Source organism: Oncorhynchus clarkii, chromosome 18, assembly GCF_045791955.1.
Source record: "Oncorhynchus clarkii lewisi isolate Uvic-CL-2024 chromosome 18, UVic_Ocla_1.0, whole genome shotgun sequence".
In the NCBI taxonomy this organism is placed as follows: Eukaryota; Metazoa; Chordata; class Actinopteri; order Salmoniformes; family Salmonidae; genus Oncorhynchus; species Oncorhynchus clarkii.
Window position 1 is genome coordinate 26604921 of NC_092164.1, and position 27952 is coordinate 26632872.

General features: G+C 44.7%; 1 protein-coding gene across 1 annotated transcript in view; it reads right to left on the reverse strand.

The window, feature by feature from the left end:
* The window catches only part of LOC139372281 (ras-associated and pleckstrin homology domains-containing protein 1-like), a 53630-nt gene that overhangs the window by 21958 nt on the left and 3720 nt on the right, over nt 1–27952 (reverse strand). Inside the window, exons 2-6 of the mRNA XM_071112031.1 lie at nt 6420–6542; nt 3774–3879; nt 2851–3527; nt 1718–1894; nt 1293–1367 (exon numbers count right to left, since the gene is read on the reverse strand). Of these exons, the coding sequence (XP_070968132.1) occupies nt 1293–1367; nt 1718–1894; nt 2851–3527; nt 3774–3879; nt 6420–6542 (1158 nt within the window). The remainder of the gene's footprint in view (nt 1–1292; nt 1368–1717; nt 1895–2850; nt 3528–3773; nt 3880–6419; nt 6543–27952) is intronic.

Below are 27952 nucleotides of genomic sequence, written 5' to 3' on the forward strand. Positions count from 1 at the left end.
TGTCATTTCACTGCACCAGACCAGTCAGTCATCTATAAAATGACCGGGCTTGTTATTTCTCTTTAGCTTTGGAGAGGAGGGCTCAGGTCAAATCCATTGACGTTTTCAGCTAAGTAGCCTTGTAACAATGTCAAAGTCTCAGCTCCTGTTGGTTTCAGGATCATGCTTACCATACCAGACAGGGTTGGGGTCAATTCCATGAACATTGTCTCAATTCAGTAAGAAACAATAAAGAACATTGGAATTTGAATTTCTGTTAACTTCCTGGATTGATCTAATTGAAATGGAATCGACACCAACCTTGATACCAGTGTTTCTCAACCTTTTTTGGACCAGGGGGCTGCAAGCTACTGTTTACGTATGTAAAATAACCATTCTTCCCTGGTTGACCACTTCCATTAAACCGAGCACTGGAAAGTTGACCGAATCAGTGTCCGACAACTAACCGCCTGAGGGACCGGTAAGCAACATCCCAAGGACCAGACCCGGCCCGTGGACCGCAGGTTGAGGAACACTGGTTTATACCATAGCATTAGTGGCTCACACATCAAAGACTTCATAATATAAAAGGGAGCGTTCAGTCACACACACACACACACACACACACACACACACACACATCTAGCTCCATTTCTCTAAGCTCAGGCACATATCAACCAGCATCGACGCACACAGGCATGCAGTCATGCTCCAGACCTAGTGCAACTGAACGCAGCCCATATGTATGGGGTTATTATAAAACAACACTCCAGATTTGGGTCAAACGCATGTCACGTACTTTCAAATTCAACTCAGGAAAAGTATGGTCGGTAGGTGTGCTTGGTTTTGCACTTTTGGGATTATGTTGGTTCTATTGTCCCAGGCAAATCAAGTCAAGAACATTTGAAAGTCTTTTACATAAGTGTATATTGACCCAGGTCTGTCTGCAAGACTGTCATGACAGTGAAGTTAGATAGAGTGCAAAACTGTACTGAGCCGCAGTGCCAGTTACCTACCCTACATTTCTTTCCCCCTACTAGAGGAAAGGAGGGCAGGTAATAAAATGGACACATCAGCACAGGGAGGAACACGAGAAAAATAAAATGGACAAAGGAGGGATATAAGCAGGGGGCTGCATACAGGAGAAAGGCGAGAAAAGAAAGCTACGGAAGGATGAGAGAGAAGTAAAACAAGCCAAATCAGGTCAATCAAGCATTGTGGGTGGGTGTTGGCACTGTGGGAGGAGCTTAGGGAGATGGTAAAGAAGTGTAGTTCAATCACAAGCAAGCATAAGCAAGCGAATGAGGCGTCACCTTGGTCAGCAGGTGAGAAGGCTTTCCTGCAATGCTTTTCAGAATGAGGGACGTTTCTCTGTCCAGATAAGAGTGCTTGGTGGCGCAGAGGTGAGGAGAGAAACAGATAAGACAGTCAGGGCAATGATTCTCAATGGCTCATTAAAAATGCTTTTGAAAGGGGGGGGGTTAAAGTGTGGAAGCAAGAGAGGTCCAAAAGTTGGAGCATTGTTTGTGGTGGTAGTCATATTAGATCGCTGTGGATGGGGAAGAGAGACGATTTATCAAAAGCATATTTTCTAAAGATTATACTGCTGTGATTACTGAAGTTGATTGCTAATACCCACCTGTACACAATCACACACCTACTGTATACTACATACAGGTCTTGCTTTTTCTCCAGCACACGCACACACACACACACACACACACACACACACACTTACAGTGTCCAGATCCACTTCACCCTCCCGTGAAGTGAAGTCAAGCTGCCGTCTGGCCGGCTTACCATTGGCCCGTCGCAGTAGTGAGGCATGCTGGGAAATGGGGAGATGCATTATGGGTGCAGAGAGGATGCAAACACACACAAACAGTAAACATGCAAGGGGACGGGGGAAGGTGCACTTTATTCAAGTAGGCGTTAAGCTCTCTTTCTCCATTTAAAATGTTCACATTATCCTTTCAACACCTTACCTTCCACTTATTCAATCTCTCCATCGCATACTGATTCTATATGTGGTCATGTGTGGCGTTAGCAATGCCAGGGTGTGGGTTCAAATAGTGACAACATACTACATACTGTATGTATGCAGGCACTGTTCTGTTAGTCGCTTCGGATAAAAGCCTCTGCTAAGTGGCATATATATTTTCTCCTTTCCATCTTGTAAACCTAAACTAAGTTCCCGTACTTAAGTCAAGCAGGTTGAGTTTACAGCAAAACGGGTACAGTAGATACATTGTAATCCATATCACACATGCAGACTTCAGTGATTACAATGATTACAATGCATTCGCTGTACTGTAAATGTATACTACCCATGTTTCCAATGGGTAGTATACACACACACACACATAACATTGCGTGTTACACGGATAGCAAACAAATGTAATACAATGAGTTGTACGGTGCACACTTGACATGCAGTTGGGACGTGAAAGTGGAAGTGTACCATGCAAGGAACTAGAGAGGGTGGTTTCGAGAGGACGTGCGTACACACACACACACTCATCATCATACCATTCATCATCATTCATCATATTTGAACAAACAAACCACTGCAGCAGTTTATTTCCCCCCCTAACCAAACAGCCTTTCACTGTCATAACTCAGACAGCCAGCCCACCCTTTTAGTCTGAATAAAGGAAGTCCCACAATGCCCCATAAACGGCAATCATTACCCTGCCCGAACTAAAAGCCTGCACATGAAAAAGGGCTTTTGATAGGCTGAGATAACTGGGCCTTGTTTGCAGGTTGACTCTCATACAGACAACAGAGGATAGAAATGAACTATCAGTGGTAATAATGTTTCACGAAGAGATATTGCTATTCATGGTACATTTTAGTTAGTTTTTAGGAAACAATTGGGAAAAGAGGATTGTGAAGATTGGAGTGTGTGTATGAGTGTGTGTGCCTTACCTCAGTACTGGCCGGGCCCTGTGGCGGCTGGGGGCCTTGTGAACCCCCGTCCTGCTCGGGCCCTCCTACTGTCTTAGACAGCACCTTGTCGATATCCAGAGAGTCCATGCTGGACGCGGATGCAGAATTAACACTGGACCTCGAGGAGTGGCCCCCCGCCTCGTGTTCACTAACCGTGCCCACCGAGCCCGTCCTCCGGTGCTGCGAGGACGAGGAACCTGCCGAGGAGCGCCGGAGGGTGGTCGAGGTGTAGGAGGAAGAAGTCTGGTGCGCCGCCTCATCCATGCTGAGTGACGCCTGCTCCAACTGGGCCGTGATGTCGTCCAGCGAGAGGTTCGATGCCGACGGGCGCCCGTGGGAGTTGGAGCTGCCCCCTCGGACGGTGGAGGCCGGTGAGGCCCGGGTACTACTGCTGGTGCTGCCCCCGCTGCTACTCCCCCCACCACTGCCAGTTTGCTTGACACTGGCGCTGCGACCCCCCGGGCATCGCTGTTGGCATTTAGCCTGGCGGGCGGTGCCGGTGTTGGGCTTGCCGATGGTGCTGAGCTCCTGTTCTATGGAACACAGGTCAGCCATCAGGGCATCCAGGTCTACGGTCTCTGTCGTCTGGTTCAAAGCCTCTGTAAGGAGGGGGAAAAGGGGAGTGTGAATCCATGTTATTTTGTATACACACATGCTAGTACACACACACACACACACACACACTAAATAGAAGCTAAAATATTGATTTCATGAAAGTGTGACAGTTGAAAAGGTACTTTTGCACAGCAGTAAAGCAATGGTTGTGTGGGTCACACAGGCATGTCACAGACACCATTGCTCTGCAGGAAGTAGGTAGGGCATATAGGTCTGAGTGTGTGTCTTACCGTTGATGTTGTACATGGAGAAGCGGTACGAAAAGTTAGCCATGTTGGTTTCCTGTCTGAGAGGGGCCTTCTGGACCAACTTCTGTGGCTTCCCGTCATCCAGACTCTGTAGAGGACAAATCACACTATCAAAATCCCCAACATCTTAAAGATGGTCTCTGATACTTTTTAGCCACTCGTTCTGAATAGTCACCGAATATTGCGTACTACCTCACAAATTATTGCCCTCTCGCTCTACTGTGTGTGCGTCTTGCTAGCTGTCACTCAAATGGCGAGGGGCGGAAGCTCATTGGCTGAAACGCAAATTGCTAGGGGACTGGCCCACGTGGGGGTAAATGTAGGGAAAATGGCACCCCACGGATTCCAGAAAACAGTCGCTGTTCAAACTAGGGATTCCATGGCTAATTGAGGTAAGACATTCTCATAGATTATGCATGTATGAACTACACAGAGGTTGACCGATTAATTAGCATGGCCGATTAATTAGGGACGATTTCAAGTTTTTCATAACAATCGGTAATCTGCATTTCTGGACACCGATTATGGCCGATTACATTGCAATCCACGAGGAAACTGCGTGGCAGGCTGACCACCTGTTATGCGAGTGCAGCAAGGAGCCAAGGTAAGGTGCTAGCTAGCATTAAACTTATCTTATAAAACAACTATCAATCTTAACATAATCACTAGTTAACTACACATGGTTGATGATATTACTAGTTTAAATAGTGTCATGACGTTGGCCTGGGGGTAGGTTTATGACAGTCAAATACCTCTCACCCCCTTTTTCCTCTCTCTACCCTACTGATGTTACATTTGCAAAGTTAACAGAGATTCTGGGAACATCAGAAGGTGGGGGGAAATGAACTATATTCTGGTAATCCGACCAATTGAACATATGCGGTGGTACTTAATAAATATGATGTCAGTTCGGTTGTCAATTGAGATATTCTCATCAATGATAAGATGACAAACTCTACAGTGGAAAGTCTACACATCAGAGTTATCGGATTCACATGGAATTGTTGTTCAATTTAAATGTTTGAATATGAAATTATTCGTGATGGGATGAAATGTGATTTTAGCATCTAAAATGTGAGATTTGGGTTTTCATAAGATAGGGCTCTGCTCAATCAGTGGCCCGCCCCTGTGACGGGACATGGGCTATGAAACTTTTCAAACACACCCTCCTCTTCCTTCCTATATAAGCCCTTGACGACAATATAACCTCCTGTTCCGAGGATGTAGGACGGCGGTCCTATGTCAGAATGGTTCTGATAATAACTACAGAACGAAGCCAACATCAGCGTGAGCTTTGGTTGTGAATGGTATGAACTTTGCACTCTTATTCACTACAGAAGTGATACCTCCTAGCCGTTGAGTTAGCAACAGCAGCTGCAGCGAGGGTTAGGAAGGAACAGACAGAGTATTCCGTCTATCACCCAGCGACGTTACTACAACGTATCCAATTGACAACCAGAGACATTCTTCAAAGGACTCGGTTTGGCAACACGGACTTCCATCTACCTCCAACCTACCAAAGCGCAGCTCAGAGTAAATATTTATTGCATTTTCCTTTTCCAAATGGTAATTTAGAATGCATCAGATACTGTATTTACGATAGCACAGTTTCTCCCTGTGTCCCTCAGTCTTCCCGCTCTTTCACTCAAACCAAGCCCTTTTCTTTTGTGTAACCAGCTGTCATATCTGTTCCGCCCGCTAGGGAAGTTTCCTTTATGACATAATTTGTAATCAAGTTATGATTTAATTATGTGTAATTCTGTGTGATTAGTTAGGTATTTAGTAAATAAATAATTAAACCCAATTTTGTATTGCTGATTCAAATTGTTAACCAGGGTTCGTGCAGATAACCAAGAATTTACAACTTTCAGATGAGACTGAATTAAGATGACGATTGATATTGACTGCTATTGATGTAAAATATTACTAGGTCTTATATTACAGCTCTATAAATATTATGTTGTGGTGCCCGACTCTCTAGTTAATTACATTTACATGATTAGCTCAATCAGGTAATATTAATTACGGAGAAATTATTTTATAGAATAGCATGTCTTATCACTTAATCCGGCATAGCCAAAGACACGACACTAGCTTGTCCTGAGTTGCATATAATCAATGCGGTGCCTGTTATTTCATCATCGAATCACAGCCTATTTCGCCAAATGGGTGATGATTTAACAAAGGCGCATTCGCGAAAAAAAGCACAATCATTGCACAAATGTACCTAACCATAAACATCTTTTGCTGTTTTAAATCGGTATCGGCGTTGAAAAATCAGAATCGGTTGACCGCTACTACACATAAAACAAAGTACAGGAGCAAGTCTTTAATGCATAACAATACCAGCTTTAACAGGCTTGAAGGAAGTGGAAGAAAGCTAACATGACTCAGCGAATGGGTGGGAAACTAGGATAATATAGTTGGCGAGATACGGTTACCAGGATACGATTGCAAGGGTACGGTTACTAGGTTACAGTTACTAAGACATGGTTGCATGGATACTATTACTATGATATTGTTACTAGAATATGGTTACTTGGATTTGGTTTGCTAGGATTCCATTGCCAAGATATGGTATCCATGACACGGCTACCAGGATACGCCCATCCTCCCCTACTGCAATACCTGTGTGAGTTTGTCCAGTTCTCCCAACCAGGCTCCAAACATTTTGTCCAGGTCCTGGTCTTCCTTATCACTGTCCTCCTCCTCTGCCCCGTGGTCCAGCTCATCGTCAGACATATCCGCCATCTGTAGGCAGACACAGAGTACCTCATTTGAATACAGGAATCACATTACAATTGAAAGGATTAAAACATTTAAATTCACGTGCACACAAGCATACGCAGACACATTTACTAAGAGAGAATTTCATCGCACAGTGGCCGCGATGAATCCACAACTTCACCAGCTCAACCTTCTTACATGTTACCATGGCAACCGCCAAAAAGAGCTCTATAATGTGGATAGATACGGCTGCGCAACGGCAGGAGGCTATTCCCTGTTGTCTGCCAGAGATACAGTATAACACATGCTGGATGCCATAATACCTATGTTCAGACATTGGCGATAAGAGTCGAAGTGGACTGTCAGCCACATCTAGTCAATAACTGTGTCCCAAATTTCACCCTATTCCCTTATTGTGCACTAGGGCTCTGTAATGCACTATGAAGGGAATGGGGTGCCACTTGGGACGTTATCGTGGTATTCTGTATCACAAAGCCTCGTTGTGCCATCTAATGACAATGACAGAGCGCCCTCTTGTGGACAGATTAGAAAATAGGTGATTTAATTATTTATTTCCCACCTTTTACACTGCTGACTAAATGCCACATCGGTAGATCTTGAGCCAGTGACACTACAAGCCTTTAAAGCCCCTAGAGGTTTTAAAGGCACACACACACACACACACACACACACAGACACACACGTCACCGAAGCCACTTCCCCTAACCCCCACCCACATCTGTGTGACTAAACCAATCTCTGACCACTCCTTTCTGATCCCCTCCAACCTCGGGCAGACAGAATCATATTGGTGTAATAGCTGACCCCTTCACATCCTGTTCCTATTGCATCACTTCCTGGTTGGAGAGGGAAACAGTTTAGTATTAGTGTCACACAACCTTAGGAATGAAAACACAGCACGGGATCCAGTCAGGGGAACGCTTTCTTATCTTTATCTACTGATAGGCTGCATGAGGACATGGGGAGGCACAGCCACACACAGTGGGACACAAGAAAACACTCCCTCACACATGGTCACATGCAGTTGAAGTTGGAAGTTTACATCCACCTGAGCCAAATACATTTAAACTCAGTTTTTCACATTTAATCCTAGTAAAAATTCCATGTCTTAGGATCACCCCTATTTTAAGAATGTGAAATGTCAGAATAATTGTAGAGAGAATGATTTCTTTTAGCTTTTATTTCTTTCATCACATTCCCAGTGGGTCAGAAGTTTACATATACTCAATTAGTATTTGGTAGCATTGCCTTTAAAATTGTTTAACTTGGTTCAAACATTTTGGGTAGCCTTCCACAAGCTCCCATAATAAGTTGGGTGAGTTTAGTTTTTTTGGTGAGCTATATTTGTTTCATCAGATCAGAGGACATTTCTCCAAAAAGTACAAATCTTTGCCCCCATGTGCAGTTGCAAGCCGTAGTCTGGCTTTTTTATGGCAGTTTTGGAGCAGTGACTTCTTCCTTACTGAGCGGCCTTTCAGGTTATGTCAATATAGAACTCTTTTATTGTGGATATAAATCCTCTTGTACCCGTTTTCTCCAGCATCTTATTCTGGGATTGATTTGCACTTTTCGCACCAAAGTACGTTCATCTCTAGGAGACAGAACGCGTCTCCTTCCTGAGCGGTATGACGGCTGCGTGGTCCCATGGTGTTTATACTTCCGTACTATTGTTTGTACCAATGAACGTGATACATTTGGAATTTGGAAATTGCTCCCAAGGATGAACCAGACTTGTGGAGGTCTACATTCTTCTGAGGTCTTGGCTGATTTCTTTTGATTTTCCCATGATGTCAAGCAAAGAGGCACTGAGTTTGAAGGTAGGCCTTGAAATACACCCACCGGTACACCTCAAATTTACTCAAATGATGTCAATTAGCCTATCAGAAGCTTCTAAAGCCATGACATCATTTTCTGGAATTTTCCAAGCTGTTTAATTACACAGTCAGCTTACTGTGTATGTCAACTTCTGACCCACTGGAATTGTGATACAGTGAATCATAAGTGAAATAATCTGCCTGTAAACAATTGTTGGAAAAATGACTTGTGTCATGCACACAGTAGATGTCCTAACCGACTTGCCAAAACTATAGTTTGTTTACAAGAAATGTGTGGAGTGGTTGAAAAACGAGTTTTAATGAATCCAACCTAAGTGTATGCAGCTTCCGACTTCAAATGTACACACGCACGGACGCACACCCTCTACCACTAAACTGTAACCACAGATTTCAATGACTCGCCCCCCCGTTCTCTCTTTTCACACACACACACACACACAACTAGTGAGAAGTGAGACAGAAACAAGCACACACACGGCGACATGGTATCACAGGCATGGCAGCAGTGTGTGACAAAGTAGCCTAAAGACACAAAGGCACAGTGTTATCCCCACAATATTTCCCTGTGTTCCTACAGTACATTAACCCCTACAACAGCCAGACCTGGGTTCAAATACTATTTGAAATCCAGGCAGGCAGGTTTGCAGTTTGGGGTATATTCTATGGGTTCCATTGAGCTCAATCAAGTATCTGAAGCCAGGTCTGATCGCAGCCCATTCAGATGAACAGACTATTTAGAAGCTCAGGCCTCTCATTGGCCAGGCCTAAGGTAATCTCATTGGTCTTCCAGGGGGGTATAGTGCTTCCCCTTAACCGTGCTGTGAGCCCCTTGATGGGTGACTGTACTGTACCAGACAACAGGACCCTTTACAGGTACATAGGGGGGGAAACCCCAAATTGAGCGCTGCTTTTGATACTGTGTGTGTGTGTGTGCGCACTTGTTTTCCTAGCTTAACAGGACCCCAATGCCCTAATAATTCACCCGAATATCTTTAGTGTAGAAAAACACTTTTTTTCAAATGCTATTTTAAAGCTTAAGGGTTAGGTTTATGGTTTTGGGGTTAAGGTTTAGGACTTAGGGATAAATAGGATTGTTAATGGTCAAACATTTTTAGTCAAAAATTCCTGAAATTTCACGAGAATAAAGCTGTGTGTGACCCGCAATCTGATCCAAGATCAGCATTGAGCTTAATTGAGATTGTATCTGTACAGTATAATTTTCTGCAGCATTATGTTGGAGTGTGTGTGTGTGGAAGGTAGTATAATGTAATAGCAATGTCTCAAAGAGAGGAGCAATGTGTTTAAGTGTGGAGGGAGCAGTGGAGAGGAAAGGCAGGAAGGGCTTGCTTTGAAAATCCCCTCTCCTCTTATTCCCCTGAGAGAGAGCAGAAAGAAAAGAGAGCGTACATACTTCGCTGCATTCTCTACCTCCAAATCTTTATTTTCTTCTGTGTTAACAGCTCAAAGAAAGAGTGAGAGGAAGAAGCAGAAGAGTGAGAGAGGAAGGGAGAAAGAAAAGCAGAGAGCAGAGAGCGAGAGAGAGAGCAGGGAGGGATCAGAGTGAGGGAAAGAAGAGAGAACAGGGAGGGATCAGAGTGAGGGAAGGAAGAGAGAGCAGGGAGGGATCAGAGTGAGGGAAGGAAGAGAGAGCAGGGAGGGATCAGAGTGAGGGAAGGAAGAGAGAGCAGGGAGGGATCAGAGTGAGGGAAAGAAGAGAGAACAGGGAGGGATCAGAGTGAGGGAAAGAAGAGAGAACAGGGAGGGATCAGAGTGAGGGAAAGAAGAGAGAACAGGGAGGGATCAGAGTGAGGGAAAGAAGAGAGAACAGGGAGGGATCAGAGTGAGGGAAGGAAGAGAGAGCAGGGAGGGATCAGAGTGAGGGAAGGAAGAGAGAGCAGGGAGGGATCAGAGTGAGGGAAGGAAGAGAGAGCAGGGAGGGATCAGAGTGAGGGAAAGAAGAGAGAACAGGGAGGGATCAGAGTGAGGGAAAGAAGAGAGAACAGGGAGGGATCAGAGTGAGGGAAAGAAGAGAGAACAGGGAGGGATCAGAGTGAGGGAAAGAAGAGAGAACAGGGAGGGATCAGAGTGAGGGAAAGAAGAGAGAACAGGGAGGGAGAAAAGGCCTGCTGTGCTAAGTTGCAGTTAGCATCCTGTGGTTAAACAGCCTGTGATTTGGGCCTAGTTTGGCTGAGTGTGTGTGAGTGGGCCTGGTGGGCACTGGCACAGGCCATAAACACACAGACAGACACGTATACCCTCACTCACAACACACAAAAGTTAATGCGTGCAAAATACGCACAGCAGCTGGAAAGGAGTCTGTTTCGGATCATGGGCGGACACATTCAAGATAGCTAGCTTACACAGAACCACTGTGTTGTGTGTGTGTGTGTGTGTGACTGTGCAAATTTACAGGCATGGACAGTTACACGCACACAGTCTTTCCACACGGTGTCACTTCAGCTGCCCAATCATCGCCTACCTAAAGCCCCTTGGCCATCCCAGTCAACCATTTAGTTGGCATGGCCACCATATATGTGAGATACACAATGTACAGTGAACAGGGCACACACCCGTGTGTATGTAGTAGCTGTGCGCGCGGCAAGTGGGGGGGGGGGGGGGGGACAGGGTGTCCAGAACAGGAAATGGCCTAATTTCCCCCACGGGCTGTTCCATAACAACGCCCAAGCCCAGCAGTCAATCAAAACCCAGCATCGCCATTGTTACAGCGCCGGGGACAGGGCTTCTTTACAGCCATGACATCATGGCTAACCGAGGAGGACAGGAAAATAACAGAATGAAATAAGCCTCCTTTCTGTTTGCAAATACACTGGTGGTGCTATCATATAGACTGCTGTGTCTGAAATGACACCCTATGGGCCCCGGTCAAAAGTAGGACACTATATAGGGAATAGGGTGCCATTTGGGAAGCAAGTACAGAGATGAGCGATCAGCCACCGTCTATAGTCTGACAGCACTCCCCTTGCTGTAATAAAATTATAGACACGCACACTTTTTGGGTTGTTGACCATAAGCTTTAAACAGTGCTGCCAACTATTGAAGATAGGAATTCTCACTCCAAGCTGTTGTCATTGGCTCCACTCCTAACTGGTGGTCTGGTGGTTCCCAAAAATGCCATTGGTTTTTGGTTAGAAAATGCTAATACTAAAAGTTGGTGGCAGAGTCTAACCAATAGGACCATAGAAAATACTGCATAGGAGGTAGCTCTCTAAGAGGGTTCGCCGCCCCTGATCTAAGCTTCCCAAATACTTGGGGTTTGAATATGTCCACGTGACATTTGATTTCTACAAAATTACCCCACATTCAAGAAGAATCTCATGAAAATAAATCTTCAGTGAGTGAGGATGACTGGCAAAACATTGCCACCATCTGACTCTACATAGGCAGGATACGTTGCATTTATGCATACCGTTTCTGCCTAGCAGCTTGTGCACAATACTAAAGACCGGATATTTTAGGCAATGGCCGTTTCAATATAGCCTATTCTCATGACTTCTCCTACACTACCTGGCCAGTGTATTAGGTACACCACCCCGTTAACAAAAAATGGATTGCTCCAACAGTGAGTCACGTGGCCGTGGCTTGCTATATAAAGCAGGCAGACAGGCATCCAGTAACTGTTCGATTGAACGTTAGAATAGGCAAAACGAGTGACATAAGCGACTAATGAAAACATTATGAACACCTCTTTCCATGACAGACTGACCAGGTGAATGCTATGATCCCTTACTGACGTCCCTTCAAAATCAGTGTAGATGAAGGGGAGGTGGTTTGTGGCAAGAACTGCAACGCTGTTTTAAGAATGGTCCACCCACCAAAGGACATCCAGCCAATTTGACAACAGTGGGAAGCACTGGAGTCAACATGAGCCAGCATCCCCATGGAATGCTTTCGACAACTTGTAGAAGATCAGCATCAACTCACCATCAGTACGACCAAGAATATATCCTGTGTGCTGCCCCAGGACAACGGAATCCTATGCAGCGACACAAAAAAACGCTCCGAAAGAGAGGGAAACGAGGCGGTTCTCCGGAGACGGGCACAGCGCGCACCACTCCCTAGCATTCTTCTTGCCAATGTCCAGTCTCTTGACAACAAGGTTGATGAAATCCGAGCAAGGGTAGCATTCCAGAGGGACATCGACGTTCTTTTTCGGAAACGTGGCTTATGGAGAGAGCGAAGCGGTACACTACGCATCGCGCAGACAGGAAAAAACATTGGTAAGGGGCGGGGGCGTATGAACTAACGTGACATGGTGCGATGAAAGAAACATACAGGAACTCAAATCCTTCTGTTCACCTGTGGAATTCCTCACAATCAAATGTAGACCGCATTATCTACCAAGAGAATTCTCTTCGATTATAATCACAGCCGTATATTCCCCCCCCAAGCAGACACATCGATGGCTCTGAACGAACTTTATTTAAGCACACTCCGGAGGCTGCATTCATTGTAGCTGGGGATTTTAACAAGGCTAATCTGAAAACAAGCCAGCATATCGATTAGGGGATGGACCATTGTTACTCTAACTTCCGCGAATCGGAAAAGTTCCCACGCTGAGGTCTGTCCAATCCGACCAAGCTGACTCCACACTCCAAGACGTATTGCGTCAGATAACAACATTGACGAATACGCTGATTCGGTGTGCGAGCGTTGAAGATGTCGTTCCCATAGCAACGATTAAAACATTCCCTAACCAGAAACCGTGGATTGATGGCAGCATTCGTGTGAAACTGAAAGCGCGAACCACTGCTTTTAATCAGGGCAAGGTGTCTGGTAACAAGGCAAGGCTATCAAACAAGCTAAGCGCCAGTACAGAGACAAAGTAGAATCTCAATTCAACGGCTCAGACACAAGAGGCATGTGGCAGGGTCTACAGTCAATTACAGGAAGAAACCAGGTGAGGACAATACAGTGCCACTGACACGGCCTGCAACGAAAACATGCGGTCTCTCCTTCACTGCAGCCGAGGTTAAACGTGTTAACCCTCAAGCCGCGCCCTCAGAGCATGCGCAGACCAGCTGGCCGGTGTGTTTACGGACATATTCAATCAATCCCTATACCAGTATGCTGTCAAGAGGGCCACCCTGTTCCCAAGAAAGCTAAGGTAACTGAGCTAAATGACTACCGCCCCGTAGCACTCACAAAATAATTTTGACTACAGCTCGGCATTCAACACCATATTGCTCGAGTCTCGACCCCGCCCTGTGCAACTGGGTACTGGACTTCCTGACGGGCCGCCCCCAGGTGGTGAGGGTAGGCAACAACATCTCCTCCCCGCTGATCCTCAACATGTACTCCCTGTTCACCCACGACTGCGTGGCCACGCACGCCTCCAACTCAATCATCAAGTTTGCGGACGACACAACAGTGGTAGGCTTGATTACCAACAACGATGAGACGGCCTACAGGGAGGAGGTGAGGGCCCTCGGAGTGTGGTGTCAGGAAAACAACCTCACACTCAACGTCAACAAAACTAAGGAGATGATTGTGGACTTCAGGAAACAGCAGAGGGAACACCCCCCTATCCACATCGATGGAACAGTAGTGGAGAGGGTAGCAAGTTTTAAGTTCCTCGGCATACACATCACAGACAAACTGAATTGGTCCACTCACACAGACAGCATCGTGAAGAAGGCGCAGCAGCGCCTCTTCAACCTCAGGAGGCTGAAGAAATTCGGCTTGTCACCAAAAGCACTCACAAACTTCTACAGATGCACAATCGAGAGCATCCTGGCGGGCTGTATCACCGCCTGGTATGGCAACTGCACCGCCCTCAACCGTAAGGCTCTCCAGAGGGTAGTGAGGTCTGCACAACGCATCACCGGGGGCAAACTACCTGCCCTCCAGGACACCTACACCACCCGATGTCACAGGAAGGCCATAAAGATCATCAAGGACATCAACCACCCGAGCCACTGCCTGTTCACCCCGCTATCATCCAGAAGGCGAGGTCAGTACAGGTGCATCAAAGCTGGGACCGAGAGACTGAAAAACAGCTTCTATCTCAAGGCCATCAGACTGTTAAACAGCCACCACTAACACTGAGTGGCTGCTGCCAACACACTGACACTGACTCAACTCCAGCCACTTTAATAATGGGAATTGATGGGAAATGATGTAAATATATCACTAGCCACTTTAAACAATGCTACCTTATATAAATGTTACTTACCCTACATTATTCATCTCATACGCATACGTATATACTGTACTCTATATCATCGACGGTATCCTTATGTAATACATGTATCACTAGCCACTTTATACTATACTATGCCACTTTGTTTACATACTCATCTCATTTGTACATACTGTACCCGATACCATCTACTGTATCTTGCCTATGCTGCTCTGTACCATCACTCATTCATATATCCTTATGTACATATTCTTTATCCCCTTACACTGTGTACAAGACAGTAGTTTTGGAATTGTTAGTTAGATTACTTGTTATTACTCATTGTCGGAACTATTTCGCTACACTCGCATTAACATCTGCTAACCATGTGTATGTGACAAATAAAATTTGATTTGATTTGATTTAGAGTCCATATGCCCCAAAGAATTGAGGCTGTTCTGAGGGCAAAAGACTCAAGCAGGCATAATCGATTTCAAATAGCCTAACTACACCAGAAAAATTGGTAAGTGAAAATAATAACAAGTAGGTGGAATAACAGTAGTGTTCTTGCTAAGATAAGCACACTCAGTCTATTTTAGCCCGAGCATTGTAACAGTAGCTAATGCAAGTGGTGGATTAAAATAATTTAAATAACTGTATAACATGCTGTAATAAGGAAGCATTCTGCGACAGGGACAGTAGCGACAGCAAATTCATTTGTTGAAAATTGTGTACAAAACAGTGCTACAAGTTGCCGTGCTGCTCTTTTGGAAATTGAATTCATAAAATGCCCGTCTTGTCTGCTGTGGCTGCACACCAGACACGGCATAGAGGGGCGGTTCTTTATAAAATGTGCATCCAATTGCCTTGGCCCCGGACCCTTACTAAACCCTTACAACCTTCAATCTGTCGGGGTACACAGTGCAGTGGCAGGAAGATGGATCTCCCAGGTGAAGCTGCCACGGTTACAAAGCAAACTTTATTTGTCACATGCACCAAATACAACAAGTGTAGAACTTACCGTGAAATGCACTGTTGGTTAAGAAAATATTTACCAAATAAAGTAAAGTAAAAAAAAAGCAAAAAGTAACAAAATAACAATAACGAGGCTATATATGTGGGTATGTGCGGAGGTACTGGTTAGTCGAGGTAATTTGTACATGTAGGTAGGGGTGAAGCGACTATGCATAGATAATAAAACAGCGAGTAGCAGCAGTGTACAAAACAAAAATGGAGGGGCGGGGGGGGGGGGGGGGGGGGGTTAGAAGTCAGGTGGCATTTGATTAATTGTTCAGCATTCTTAAGGCTTGGGGGTAGAAGCTGTTAAGGAGCCTTTTGGTCCTAGACTTGACAATTGTATGGGCTTTCCTCTGACACTGCCTAGTATATAGGTCCTGGATGGCAGGAAGCTTGGCCCCAGTGATGCACTGGGCCATTCGCACTACCCTCTGTAGCGCCTCGCAGTCAGATGCCGAGCAGTTGCCATGCATTGATGCAACCGGTCAGGATGCTCTCGATGGTGCAGCTGTAGAACTTTGAGGATCTGGGGACCCATGCCAAATCTTTTCAGTCTCTTGAGGGGGAAAAGGTTTTGTCGTGCCCTCTTCACGACTGTCTTGATGTGTTTGGACCATGATAGATCGTTGGTGATGTGGACACCGAGGAACTTGAAACTCTCGACCCGCTCCATTACAGCCCCATCGATGTTAATGGGGGCCTGTTCGGCCAGGCTTTTCCTATAGTCCACGATCAGCTCCTTTCTTGCTCACATTGAGGGAGAGGTGGTTGTCCTGACCTCCTCCTATAGGCTGTCTCATCATTGTCGGTAATCAGGCCTAACCCTGTTGTGTCATCAGCGAACTTGGTGTTGGAGTCTTGTTTGGCCACGCAGTTGTGGGTGAACCGGGAGTACAGGAGAGGAACTAAGTACACACCCGAGGAGCCTCTGTGTTGAGGATCAGTGTAGCAGACGTGTTGTTGCCTACCCTTACCACCTGGGGATGGCCCGTCAGGAAGTCCAGGATCCAGTTGCAGAGGGAGGCGTTTAGTCCCAGAGTCCTTAGCTTAGTGATGAGCTTCGTGGGCACTATGGTGTTGAACGCTGAGCTGTAGTCAATGAACAGCATTCCCACATAGCTGTTCCTTTTGTCCTGGTGGGAAAGGGCAGTGTGGAGTGCGATTGAGATTGCGTCATCTGTGGATCTGTTGGGGCGGTATGCGAATTGGAGTGGGTCTAGGGTATCCAGGATGATGTTGATGTGAGCCATGACCAGCCTTTCAAAGCATGGCTACCGATATGAGTGCTACTGGGCGGTAATCATTAGGCAGATTACCGTCGCTTCCTTGGGCACAGGGACTATGGTGGTCTGCTTGAAACATGTAGGTATTACAGACTCAGTCAGGGAGAGGTTGAAAATGTCAGTGAAGACACTTGCCAGTTGGTCCGGGCATGCTTTGAGTACACGTCTTGGTAATCTGTCTGGCCCCACGGCTTTGTGAATGTTGACCTGTTTAAAAGGTCTGGCTCACATCGGTTACCGAGAGCGTTATCACTTAGTCATCCAGAACAGCTGGTGCTCACGTGCATGCTTCAGTGTTGCTTGCATAAAAGGCATTTAGCTCATCTGGTAGGCTTGCGTCCCTGGGCAGCTCACGTCTGGGTTTCCCTTTGTAGTCTGTAATAGTTTTCAAGCCCTGCCACATCCGAAGAGCATCAGAGCCGGTGTAGTAGGATTCAATCTTAATCCTGTATTGACGCTTTGCTTGTTTGATGGTTTATCTGAGGGCATAGCGGGATTTCTTATAAGCATCCGGATTAGTGTCCCGCTCCTTGAATGCTCATGATATAGAATTGCAGATGAATATGATCCCATTTCCAAACACAGTTGATAAGTTAAACACACTGAATTGGATTAATTACAAAATAAAAGCAGTACTTTTTTAATAAGTGAAAAATAAAAAGGTGTGGTGTGTGAAGAGTGTCAAATGCATCTCAAGGTCCAACACGTGAGAGTTGGCCGCACCGTTTAAATCAGCGTCCCAGGTGATAATTCACTTAAAACTGTTAGAACACCTGCTACGAAGGGCATGATTGATTTACAACCGGGGGCATCATCACTACCTGAAACAGACAGCGTGTGGGTGTGTGAGTTATATGTGAGTTATCACAAAAACAAACACCAATCCCTTCTTCACTCCCTCTCACCATCTTTCTCTCCCTGTGTCTCTTTCTCCCTCCATCACTCTCTCTCCAGGCTTCTGTGTCTATGAGAAGCCTGAGCATGACACTCACTCATCTGTCTCCCATCACCACCGGGGTCAGAGCAAAGGGGCCACCTCAGGGTTCAGAGGTCACCCCACTGGGGATGTTGTGGTGTTAAGCCTCTGCCAGAGAGGGAGGGGTACATAGGAAACACACACACACACACACGTCTGCCCCACAGAAGGCCACCAGTTTGGGTTGGCCTGTGCCTCCGAGGAGGGGGATATAGAGGGAGAGAAGAGAAAGAGAAAGGGGGAGAAAGATTGAGGGGACTGTTCTGGAAAAGCACTTCTCTAAATTAAAGAAGGTAATGGCTGGCTTCCAGTTCTTAACCATGAGGCTGGGAATAGAGAACAGAACACAAACTGTCAATGTACTGTTGAGTGCTCAAGCTGGGCAAGGGCGAAGAGTGTTTCATATAGAGAAGGGAAAGGATGCGATGTTGGCCTATGGAGGGTCAACAGGCAGCGTCATTAAAGGTCATACATGGGATGCTCACTGACAGTCAAGTCAGGAGGTGTAGAACCCTAACCTGTAGCCAATGCATCTGTATCTAACCACACACACACCCCAAATGTGAATTTTAAACACTACAAAAATCTCAATGACAGAGATAAATGCAGGCTGATGTTATGTAGCATGTAGCCTAGTAGAACAGTGTTTAACCTAGGTGTTTGGTTGACTTCCGTGTAATCTGAATAGAAATCAGCCAGCCACTCATGCTTCACATGCAAACCAATTGACCTTATATAAGTATATTTGAGAGGGGGAGGGAAGGAGAGAGATAAGAAGCGTTTCCAAAAGAATGGAGAAAAACAAGGATATGAGGATTGATAGAGCAGAAAGTAGGGAGAGAGGGGGAATGGAAGGCAGATAGAGGAGGGGAGGAGAGAGAAAAAGGGAGAGAATAGGAGAGTTAGGCAGAGAGAGGGAAGGAGCATGAGGGAGAGAGAAAGAGGGAGCTAGAGATAATGAGGACGAGAGTGGGGGGGAGAAAGAACAGGAGAAGGCATTCGGACAACTCCACACTAATAGAATGAAACTGGCAGCTTCATTAAATAGTACCCGCAAAACACCAGTCTCAACGTCAACAGTGAAGAGGCGACTCCGGGATGCTGGCCTTCTAGGCAGAGTTCCTCTGTCCAGTGTCTGTGTTCTTTTGCCCATCTTAATCTTTTACTGGCCAGTCTGATATGTTTTTTTCTTTGCAACTCTGCCTACAAGGCCAGAATCCCGGAGCCATCTCTTCACTGTTTAAGGTAAGACTGGGGTTTTTGCGGGTACTATTTAATAAAGCTGCCTGTTGAGGACTTGTGAGGAGTCGGTTTCTTAAACTAGACACTCTAATGTACTTGTCCTCTTGCTCAGTTGTGCACCGGGGATTGCTTTCTATTCTGGTTAGAGACAGTGTGCTGTTTATGACTTCAAGCCTATCAACTCTCGAGATGAGGCTCGTGTAACCGAAGTGAAATGGCTAGCTAGTTAGCATGCGTTAATAGCATTTGAAACGTCACTCGCTCTGAGCCTTCTAGTAGTTGTTCCTGCTGCTCAGCATGGGTAACGCTGCTTCGAAGGTGGCTGTTGTCATAGTGTTGCTGGTTCGAGCCCAGGGAGGAGCGAGGAGAGGGACGGAAGCTATACTGTTACACTGGCAATACTAAAGTGCCTATAAGAACATCCAATAGTCAAAGGTTAATGAAATACAAAATGGTATAGAGAGAAATAGTCCTATAATAACTACAACCTAAAATGTATTACCTGGGAATTTGGAAGACTCATGTTAAAAGGAACCACCAGCTTTCATATGTTTTCATGTTCTGAGCAAGGAACTGAAACGTTAGCTTTCTTACATAGCACATATTGCACTTTTACTTTCTTCTCCAACACTTTGTTTTTGCATTATTTAAAGCAAATTGAACATGTTTCATTATCTACTTGAGGCTAAATGGATTTTATTGATGTATTATATTAAGTTAAAATAAGTGTTCATTCAGTATTGTTGTAATTGTCATTATTACAATGTTTAAAAAAATAATAATAATAAATATATTTTTTTTAAATAGGCCAATTAATCGGTATCGGCTTTTTTGGTCCTCCAATAATTGGTATCGGCGTTGAAAAATCATAAAATCGGTCGACCTCTACTCTGTATACCTATGTAGATATTCCATAAAAAATCCGCCATTTCCAGCTACAATAGTCATTTACAACATCTACACTGTATTTATGATCAATTTGGAGTTATTTTAAATGGACAAAAATGTTGTTTTTCTTTCAAAAACAAGGACATTTCTAAGTGACCCCAAACTTTTGAATGGTAGTGTATGTACTGAAAGTGAATTAATGAAGAGGCCACAGAGTTCCAGAGTTCCAATTTCCAGAGAATTTGACAAAACCCATTTACTTGAAGAACAGTACAGATGCAAAGTTTGGTAACATGATGACGTTTTGTGTGCTTTGTGTCATCATTTTGTTACTGTGGAATTGCCCATTACATCATAGATAAGATTACGTGGAACTCTGCAGTCTCTTCGTTAATTCACTTTGCATCCGAGTAGGAACAGAACACTTGTTTATTTGGTTTGTTCTCAGCTTCGTCCTGGGTCCTGTTCATTAGAGCTTACAGGAGCAGAACATTTTGCCAAGGAAAACAGAGTGTTTCTTGTTTCTTACTGAACAAGTTCAGAATCAGATAGAACATCACTTAGTTTTGGAGCGCTCTCTGACTTTGTGCCCACCGAACAAGACCATGGTAAGGGTGAATGCAAGTGTGCACACGCACACACACACACACACACCTCACCTTTCTACACTAGCTTCACTATCTCCAACACAGAGGATTGATGACCCTTTTATGATTCAGAAAGTGGAAGCTGTAAAGTTTGTGACTATGCCGTAAGCTGTATGAAAACACATCATGACTAATGGCTGAATAGACATTTCCATAAACCAAACTTCTAAATGGGCGTGGATGTAGTCTAATTTTGGTGTCGTACCCCACCACACACACAATGCTCTCACACACACAACCAACTCCCTTGTGTGTGTGTGTGTCTGATGCATGAATGACAGAGGGGCTAATAAAACAGTGGCAGCAGTGACACATCGTCTCAACAGCATCCTCCATAGAAAAACATGACAGCCAGACAACACACAGACCAACCCATAATACTATTTCTCACTCTGCAACTAATTTTCTCTGTCTCTCAAACTACAAACTCCATCGTGACCCCAATGTAGATGAGAGCCTTTTCAAGTCCAAAAATACATCAACATCACATCGTATCACAATGAATGAATTCTCAAAAGGAGAAAAACACACTCTTATTACAACAATGGTAACATTTTAGGAAAATCAGCTACAGGGGAAGTTAATAATAAATGCCAAGTAGAAGGCGCTTTTATCCAAAAATACTTAGTCATGTGTGTACACGTTACTTACGGGTGGCCCCCGGAATCAAACCCATAATCCTGGAGTTGAAAGTGTCATGCTCTACCAACTAAGTCATACAGGATGAGTAACAGTCTTACATTAAGTTGTAAAATGCTGAATTTCCCCTGGAGAGGTTGAAAAAGAGGGGGGGGGGGGGCACATTCCCCCACTATTCCATTCCAGTGTGGAGGAGGTAGAGTGGGTCCCATATTCTCAGCAACGCTAAATTGTCCCCTGGGAAGTGTGTGCGCACATGTGTGAGCACATTGCTATAGAAGACAGTGGCTTGAGCACACATTCTGTCTATAACATTTAACTGTAGGGCTCAGCTGTAGTCTGGCCTTGGGTTCTGTTCTGTTCTGGAGAGGAACATAGATAAGGGTGTGGCTGGACTCTCCCAAATGGTAGGAGGGGGTGGGCGGGGGTTATATGAGTAGGCCAAACACAGTTGGTATTACTGCTCTCAAGTGCTTTGATCGCCTATGCGACAAAGCAGGCGGGTGAGCGTGGACGAATGAATAGCGGCTATTTCAGGGCACAAGGCACTGCTCATTTTCTTTTCTTTCAACCCTCTCCATCCCCTCTTCTCACCCTCTCTCCCGAATCCCCTCTGGGCAAACAGGCCTCATCCATCATGCTCAGTCAGTCAATAAAAGGGCCCATTTGCACACTGAGGGAGTGGCCAAAGAGATCATTAAAAACGTAGGCTGAGAACGTCATCAGTTCATAACTGTAAGACTACTGTATACGGCTAGTAGGCTACAACCCCATACGGTGTGCAAAAAGGAGAATATCGTCTCCACACTGGCTATGAAAGAGACCCATTGACAACGGCAACAAGTCTAAAGTAAATTTGGGTGTGGATCACTCCTGGCCCCGCATTCAAAAAGCGTCTTGGCGTAGGAGTACAGTTCTAGGATCCGTTTGTCCTTTTAGATGATAACGAATACGATTACGTGGACAGTGAGGACCTAATCCTAGATCAGCACTCTTAGTCTGAGACACTTTATGAACACAGGCCCTGGAACCTTTGTGCTCGGGAGAGTAATTCGAGAGGAACTCACTCCAGGCCAAGGTTGTGCTCATTAGGGCACACCGTAGACATGTTCTGATGGTACCCGAAGGTTTAGTGCCTAATGAACATGACCTTGCTTTGATTCAACATCATACAGTATATCAACATCCCCTGGTAATATCATCAATGGGAAAACCGCACAAAATTACATACAGCCTAGATATAAAATCAACAAAATGCATACAATGAAGCAGAGATCCAATACAGAGACATTTTGCCATCTTTGTGCCATTAAAGAAAGCCAGAACACAGCACTTCCTACAATAAGCAGATAAAGGGAAGGATGGGCAAGTGGGAGAGAGGAAGACAGAGATGGTGAGATGATGGGGGAGGGAATGGACCATTGTAATATGTGTAGGGGGAGGGCCAGACTGACAAAACAGCATCAGTCAAGCACAACTGACAGCCAGCAGACAGAGAGGAAAAGAGGAGAATGGAAAGAGTAGGAGGAGAGGATCACTCAGAGTGACTCTGGCATACGCTGCCAATTAAAACAGGGGGGGGGGAGAAAGGAGAGAGCAAGAAAGCAAACTAACAGAGATATAGAGGAGAGAGAAAGAGATGAGAAAGACAGAGGGATACGGGAAAAGAAAGAAAGACTAAAGAAATAAGGAGCGAGAGGAGCTGACCAGCTGATATGTTCCCATCCAGAGGCAGCAGCTAGAGGCAGCAGCTAGAGGTCAGCAGGTTTCTCCATAGTAACAGCAACAGCCCATAGTAACAGCAACAGCCCAACCCCCATAGCAGCCGTCTTACTGTGCAAATACAGTGTCTTCAGAATGTATTCACACCGCTGGACCTATCCCGCATTTTTCTGTGTTACAGCCTGAATTTAAAATGGATTCAATTAAGATTGTGCTACTAATCTATACAAAATACCCAATAATGTCAAAGTGTAATTATGTTTACAAATGCATTAAAAAAAAATCAATTAAAAAAATGTCAATAAGTATTCAATCATTTCATTATGGCAAGCAGAAAAAAGTTCAGGAGTAAACATTTGCTTAACCTCTTGAAACTAGGGGGCACTATTTTCATTTTTGGAAAAATAACGTTCCCAAAGTAAACGGGCTATTTTGTCAGGACAAGATAGAAGACACTAAAGTTTCCAAAAGTGTACAAATATTGTCTGTGAGTATAACATAACTGATATTGCAGGCGAAAGCCTGAGAAAAATCCAATCAGGAAGGGACTCTTATTTGGAAAGCTCTGCGTTCCTATGCGTCCCTATTGAGCAGTAAATGAGATATCAACCAGATTCCTTTTTCAATGGCTTCCCTAATGTCACAATACCTATTTTCAGGATTTGATTTTGAAAAATGAGCCTGAACGACAACATTGCGTCAGTGGTCAGCTGGAGGCTCGGAGTGTTTTGTGCGTAAAAGACAAATGCGGCCATTGTTTCTCTCTTTCCTACTAAGAAGCCACCTGTCCCGGTTGATATATTATCGAATAGATATTTGAAAAACACCTTGAGGATTGATTTTTTTGCCATGTTTCTATCGAAATTATGGATCTAATTTGGAATATTTTTCGGCGTTGTCGTGACCTCAGTTTCCGGTGGATTTCTCAACCAAACGTGAAGTACAAACAGAGGTGTTTCAGCTATAAAAATAATCTTTATGGGACAAAATGAACAATTGCTGTCTAACTGGGAGTCTCGTGAGTGAAAACATCTGAAGCTCATCAAAGGTAAACGATTTCATTTGATTGCTTTTCTGATTTTCGTGACCAAGCTGCCTGCTGCTAGCTAGGCATAATGCTATGCTAGGCTATCGATAAACTTACACAAATGCTTGTCTAGCTTTGGCTGTAAAGCATAATTTCAAAATTTGAGATGACAGGGTGATTAACAAAAGGCTAAGCTGTGTTTCAATGTATTTCACTTGTGATTTCATGAATATGAATATTTTCTAGTAATATTTTTTGTCTGTTGCGTTATGCTAATTAGTGTCAGTTGATGACAATTATCCCGGATCCGGGAGAGGGAGTTCCAAGAAGTCACATAATAAGTTGCATGGACTCACTGTGTGGGTGCAATAGTGTTTAAAGTGATTTTTAAACGACTACTTCATCTCTGTTCCCCACACATGCAGATAAGTGTAAGGTTCCTAAGTGGAGCAGTGAATTTCAAGCACAGATTCAACCACAAAAGACAGGAGGAGAGGTTTTCATTTGGATTGTAAAAAGGGGCACCTATTGGTAGATGGGTATTATTATTAATAGCCATTATTATTTTTACTTTTACAATTTGGGTGGTGTATCAATACACCCAGTAACTACAAAGATACAGGTGCTCGTCCTACTAACTCAGTTGCTTGAGACGAAGGAAACAGCTAAGGGAGTTCACCATGAGGCCAATGATGATTTGAAAGAGTTTAAAGACCTGTGATAGGAGGTAACTGAGGATGGATCAACATTGTAGTTACTCTACAATACTAACCAAATTGACAGAGGGAAAGAAAGAAGCCTGTACAGAATGCATTCTGTTTGCATCAAGGCACTGAAGTAGTACTGCAAAAAATGTGGCGAAAACATTTATAAAAGCGTTACGTTTGAGGCAAATCTCTTCATATTGTCAAGATTGGTGGTGGCTGCATCATGTTATGGGTATTCTAGGGAGTTTTTTGGGCTACAATAAACAGAATAGAGCTAAAATTCCTTGAGGAAAACCTGGTTGTCTGCTTTCCAACAGACAAATTCACCTTTCAGCAGGATAACCTAAAACACAATGCTAAATATACACTGGAGTTGCTTACCAAGACAACATTGAATGTTTTGACTTAAATCTACTTGAAAATATGTCAAAACATGAAAATGGCTGTCGAGAAACAATCAACCAACAACCAACTTGACAACTTTGTTTAAGAATAATGGGCAAATATTGTACAACCCGGGCATTCAAAGCTTACTAGTAACTTAGCCAGAAAGACTCACAGCTGTAAATCGCTGCCATAGGGGATACTAACATGGATTGACTCAGTGGGTTGAATACTTATCTAATCAAGATAGTGCTGTATTTTCCATTAAAAATAATAATAATTGTCTACCTCTGTGCTGTTATGTAGCTCTGCTAAAAATGGCACATAGTATACAATTCATTTATGTTGTGCATGGTCCTTGGAAATGCAAATTACTATGGAAATGTATGATGCAGGAATAAATAGGCAATTATGTATGAGAACCACTAGCTCTGTAACCATAGACTATCTGATATCAATCAAATCCATTTATAAAGCCCTTTTTACATCAGCGGATATCTCAAAGTACTGTACAGAAACCCCAAACAGCAAGCAATGCAGGTGTAGAAGCACGGTAGCTAGGAAAAACTCCCTAGAAAGGCAGGAACCTAGGAAGAAACCTAGAGAGGAACCAGGCTCTGAGGGGTGGGCCAGTCCTCTTCTGGCTGTAATGGGTGGAGAATAAAACATAACATGGCCAAGATGTTCAAATGTTCATAAATGACCAGCAGGGTCAAATAATAATAATAATCACAGTAGTTGTCGAGGGTGCAACAGGTCAGCACCTGAGGAGTAAATGTTAGCTGGCTTTTCATAGCCGATCATTCAGAGTATCTCTACGGCTCCTGCTGTCTCTAGAGAGTTGAAAACAGAAGGTCTGGGACAGGAAGCACGTCCGGTGAACAGGTCAGGGTTCCATAACAGCAGGCAGAACAGTTGAAAGTGTATCATTAATATCCTTGGGTAATGAATAACACATAGTTTCCAGGCTCATAACAACCATCAGTTTGTTCATCGTGGGCAAGTATCATTTCTGGGTTTGATTTTCAAATTTAGCAATCATCATTAAGCCAATTTAGACAGAGAAAGAGACTACTCACTAGGGTAACAAAAAACACAGTCACACACACACAATAGAAGTGCAGTCACCCAGCACAGACATAACCCATTAATGTGTTAAAAGTCCTCAATCTCCTTGCAGAGTAACACTAACTTGGCAACTTAGGATATTGGCTCAATAACAACCTTGCTGTACGTTTATATTTGTACTATTCGGTCTCTTTTACTAGTTATCCTAGTATTTAAGTATCAGTGTCAAACCGTGGTGTGTCCATAGTAGACAGATTGTGCATGAGACACACCTATTTGGGAACAAAGAGCACAGTGGGTATAGAGCTGTCCAATCCACACCCGACCTGTGCACAGGCTCGGCGTCTCCCTATCGGCCGACAGACAGACAGACTGACACCACAGCACAGATCCCAGAACAGCTGGGAATGTCTTCATTCATCCCAGCAGCCCCAGCTCCTGCCAGCTGCTCCAGCCAGCCTCTGACCTCTTGACCTCTGGCAGCTGGCTGGGAATTGGTAACTGGCACATTGCACACGCGTACATGGGGTGAAACACACGCGCACAGGCAAAATGCACTTGTTATGCCTCCTGACTCTAGCAACTGTCGGGTAGTATGTCACTCTGTCCATTCGTCTGTCTGTCCGCCAGCAGTGCCACCTCACGTCCACCACGCCACCTCCGGCTTTCCGGGCCATTCCGCACCGTCCATCTCTGGCGTTCCGTAATATTCAGGAATGCCAGCTTGCCCCTGAAGGGTGTGCAACACGCCTCCACAACATTCACATGAAATTTGGGACGTACCCACATATACACACAAACAACTATACTGTTCCCCCACTAGTTCATTTTCAGCTCCAGGGGGCTTACTCTCCATCTTCAAGAGTCAGATTCCCTCACCACCAAAGGGGATGGTTAGCTTTTAAAGGACACACACAAACAGTCAACGTCACGCACACACAGTACACACGCAAACACACCCTCCAATAGCACACAATACATGTGTTTTTTTATCTCCATGGAGACCATAGCAACAACAGCATCCTGCCAGTCAGAAGCAGACCTGCTAACCCTGTCCAAATTTCCTCAGTTCCTCTGTTTGCCACAGAAACCTTTTTGGTAACGAGGGCACTCAGCATGTCTGTACTGAGGGAGGCTTTGTACTGGGTTTTGTTCTTGGAAACAGGACTGAATATTTGTTCGTATTGCTATGGAATATGACCAATATATGACCAATAATATAGCCTGATAGAGTCTAAACTCATCTTCCACCAGATCAACAGAGGCTCCCTCAGGGATAATGTAGGGAAAGCATGCCATGAAAAAGTTGAGGGATGAGAACATGGCAGCCTGCCTGTTGGCAACGTCAGCGACCACTGCATGCTGGAGGAGCACATCTCCAAATGGAAATGTCGGCAATATGTAGTCTACTGTAGTCTACTGCAGAAGAAAATACATTTCTGACATCTGCAGAGAACGTCTTCAGATCCAGCTTGCCTTGGCTTTTTTGGTTTTTTTTTGTTGAATTTTACCCCTTTTTCTCCCCAATTTCGTGGTATCCAATTGTTTAGTAGCTACTATCTTGTCTCATCGCTACAACTCCCGTACGGGCTCGGGAGAAACGAATGTGTCCTCCGATACACAACCCAGCCAAGCCGCACTGCTTCTTAACACAGCGCCATCCAACCCGGAAGCCAGCCGCACCAATGTGTCGGAGGAAACACCGTGCACCTGGCAACCATGGTTAGCGCGCACTGCGCCGGCACGCCACAGGAGTCGCTGGTGCGCGATGAGACAAGGATTTCGGCCAAGCCCTCCCTAACCCGGACGACGCTAGGCCAATTGTGCGTCGCCCCACAG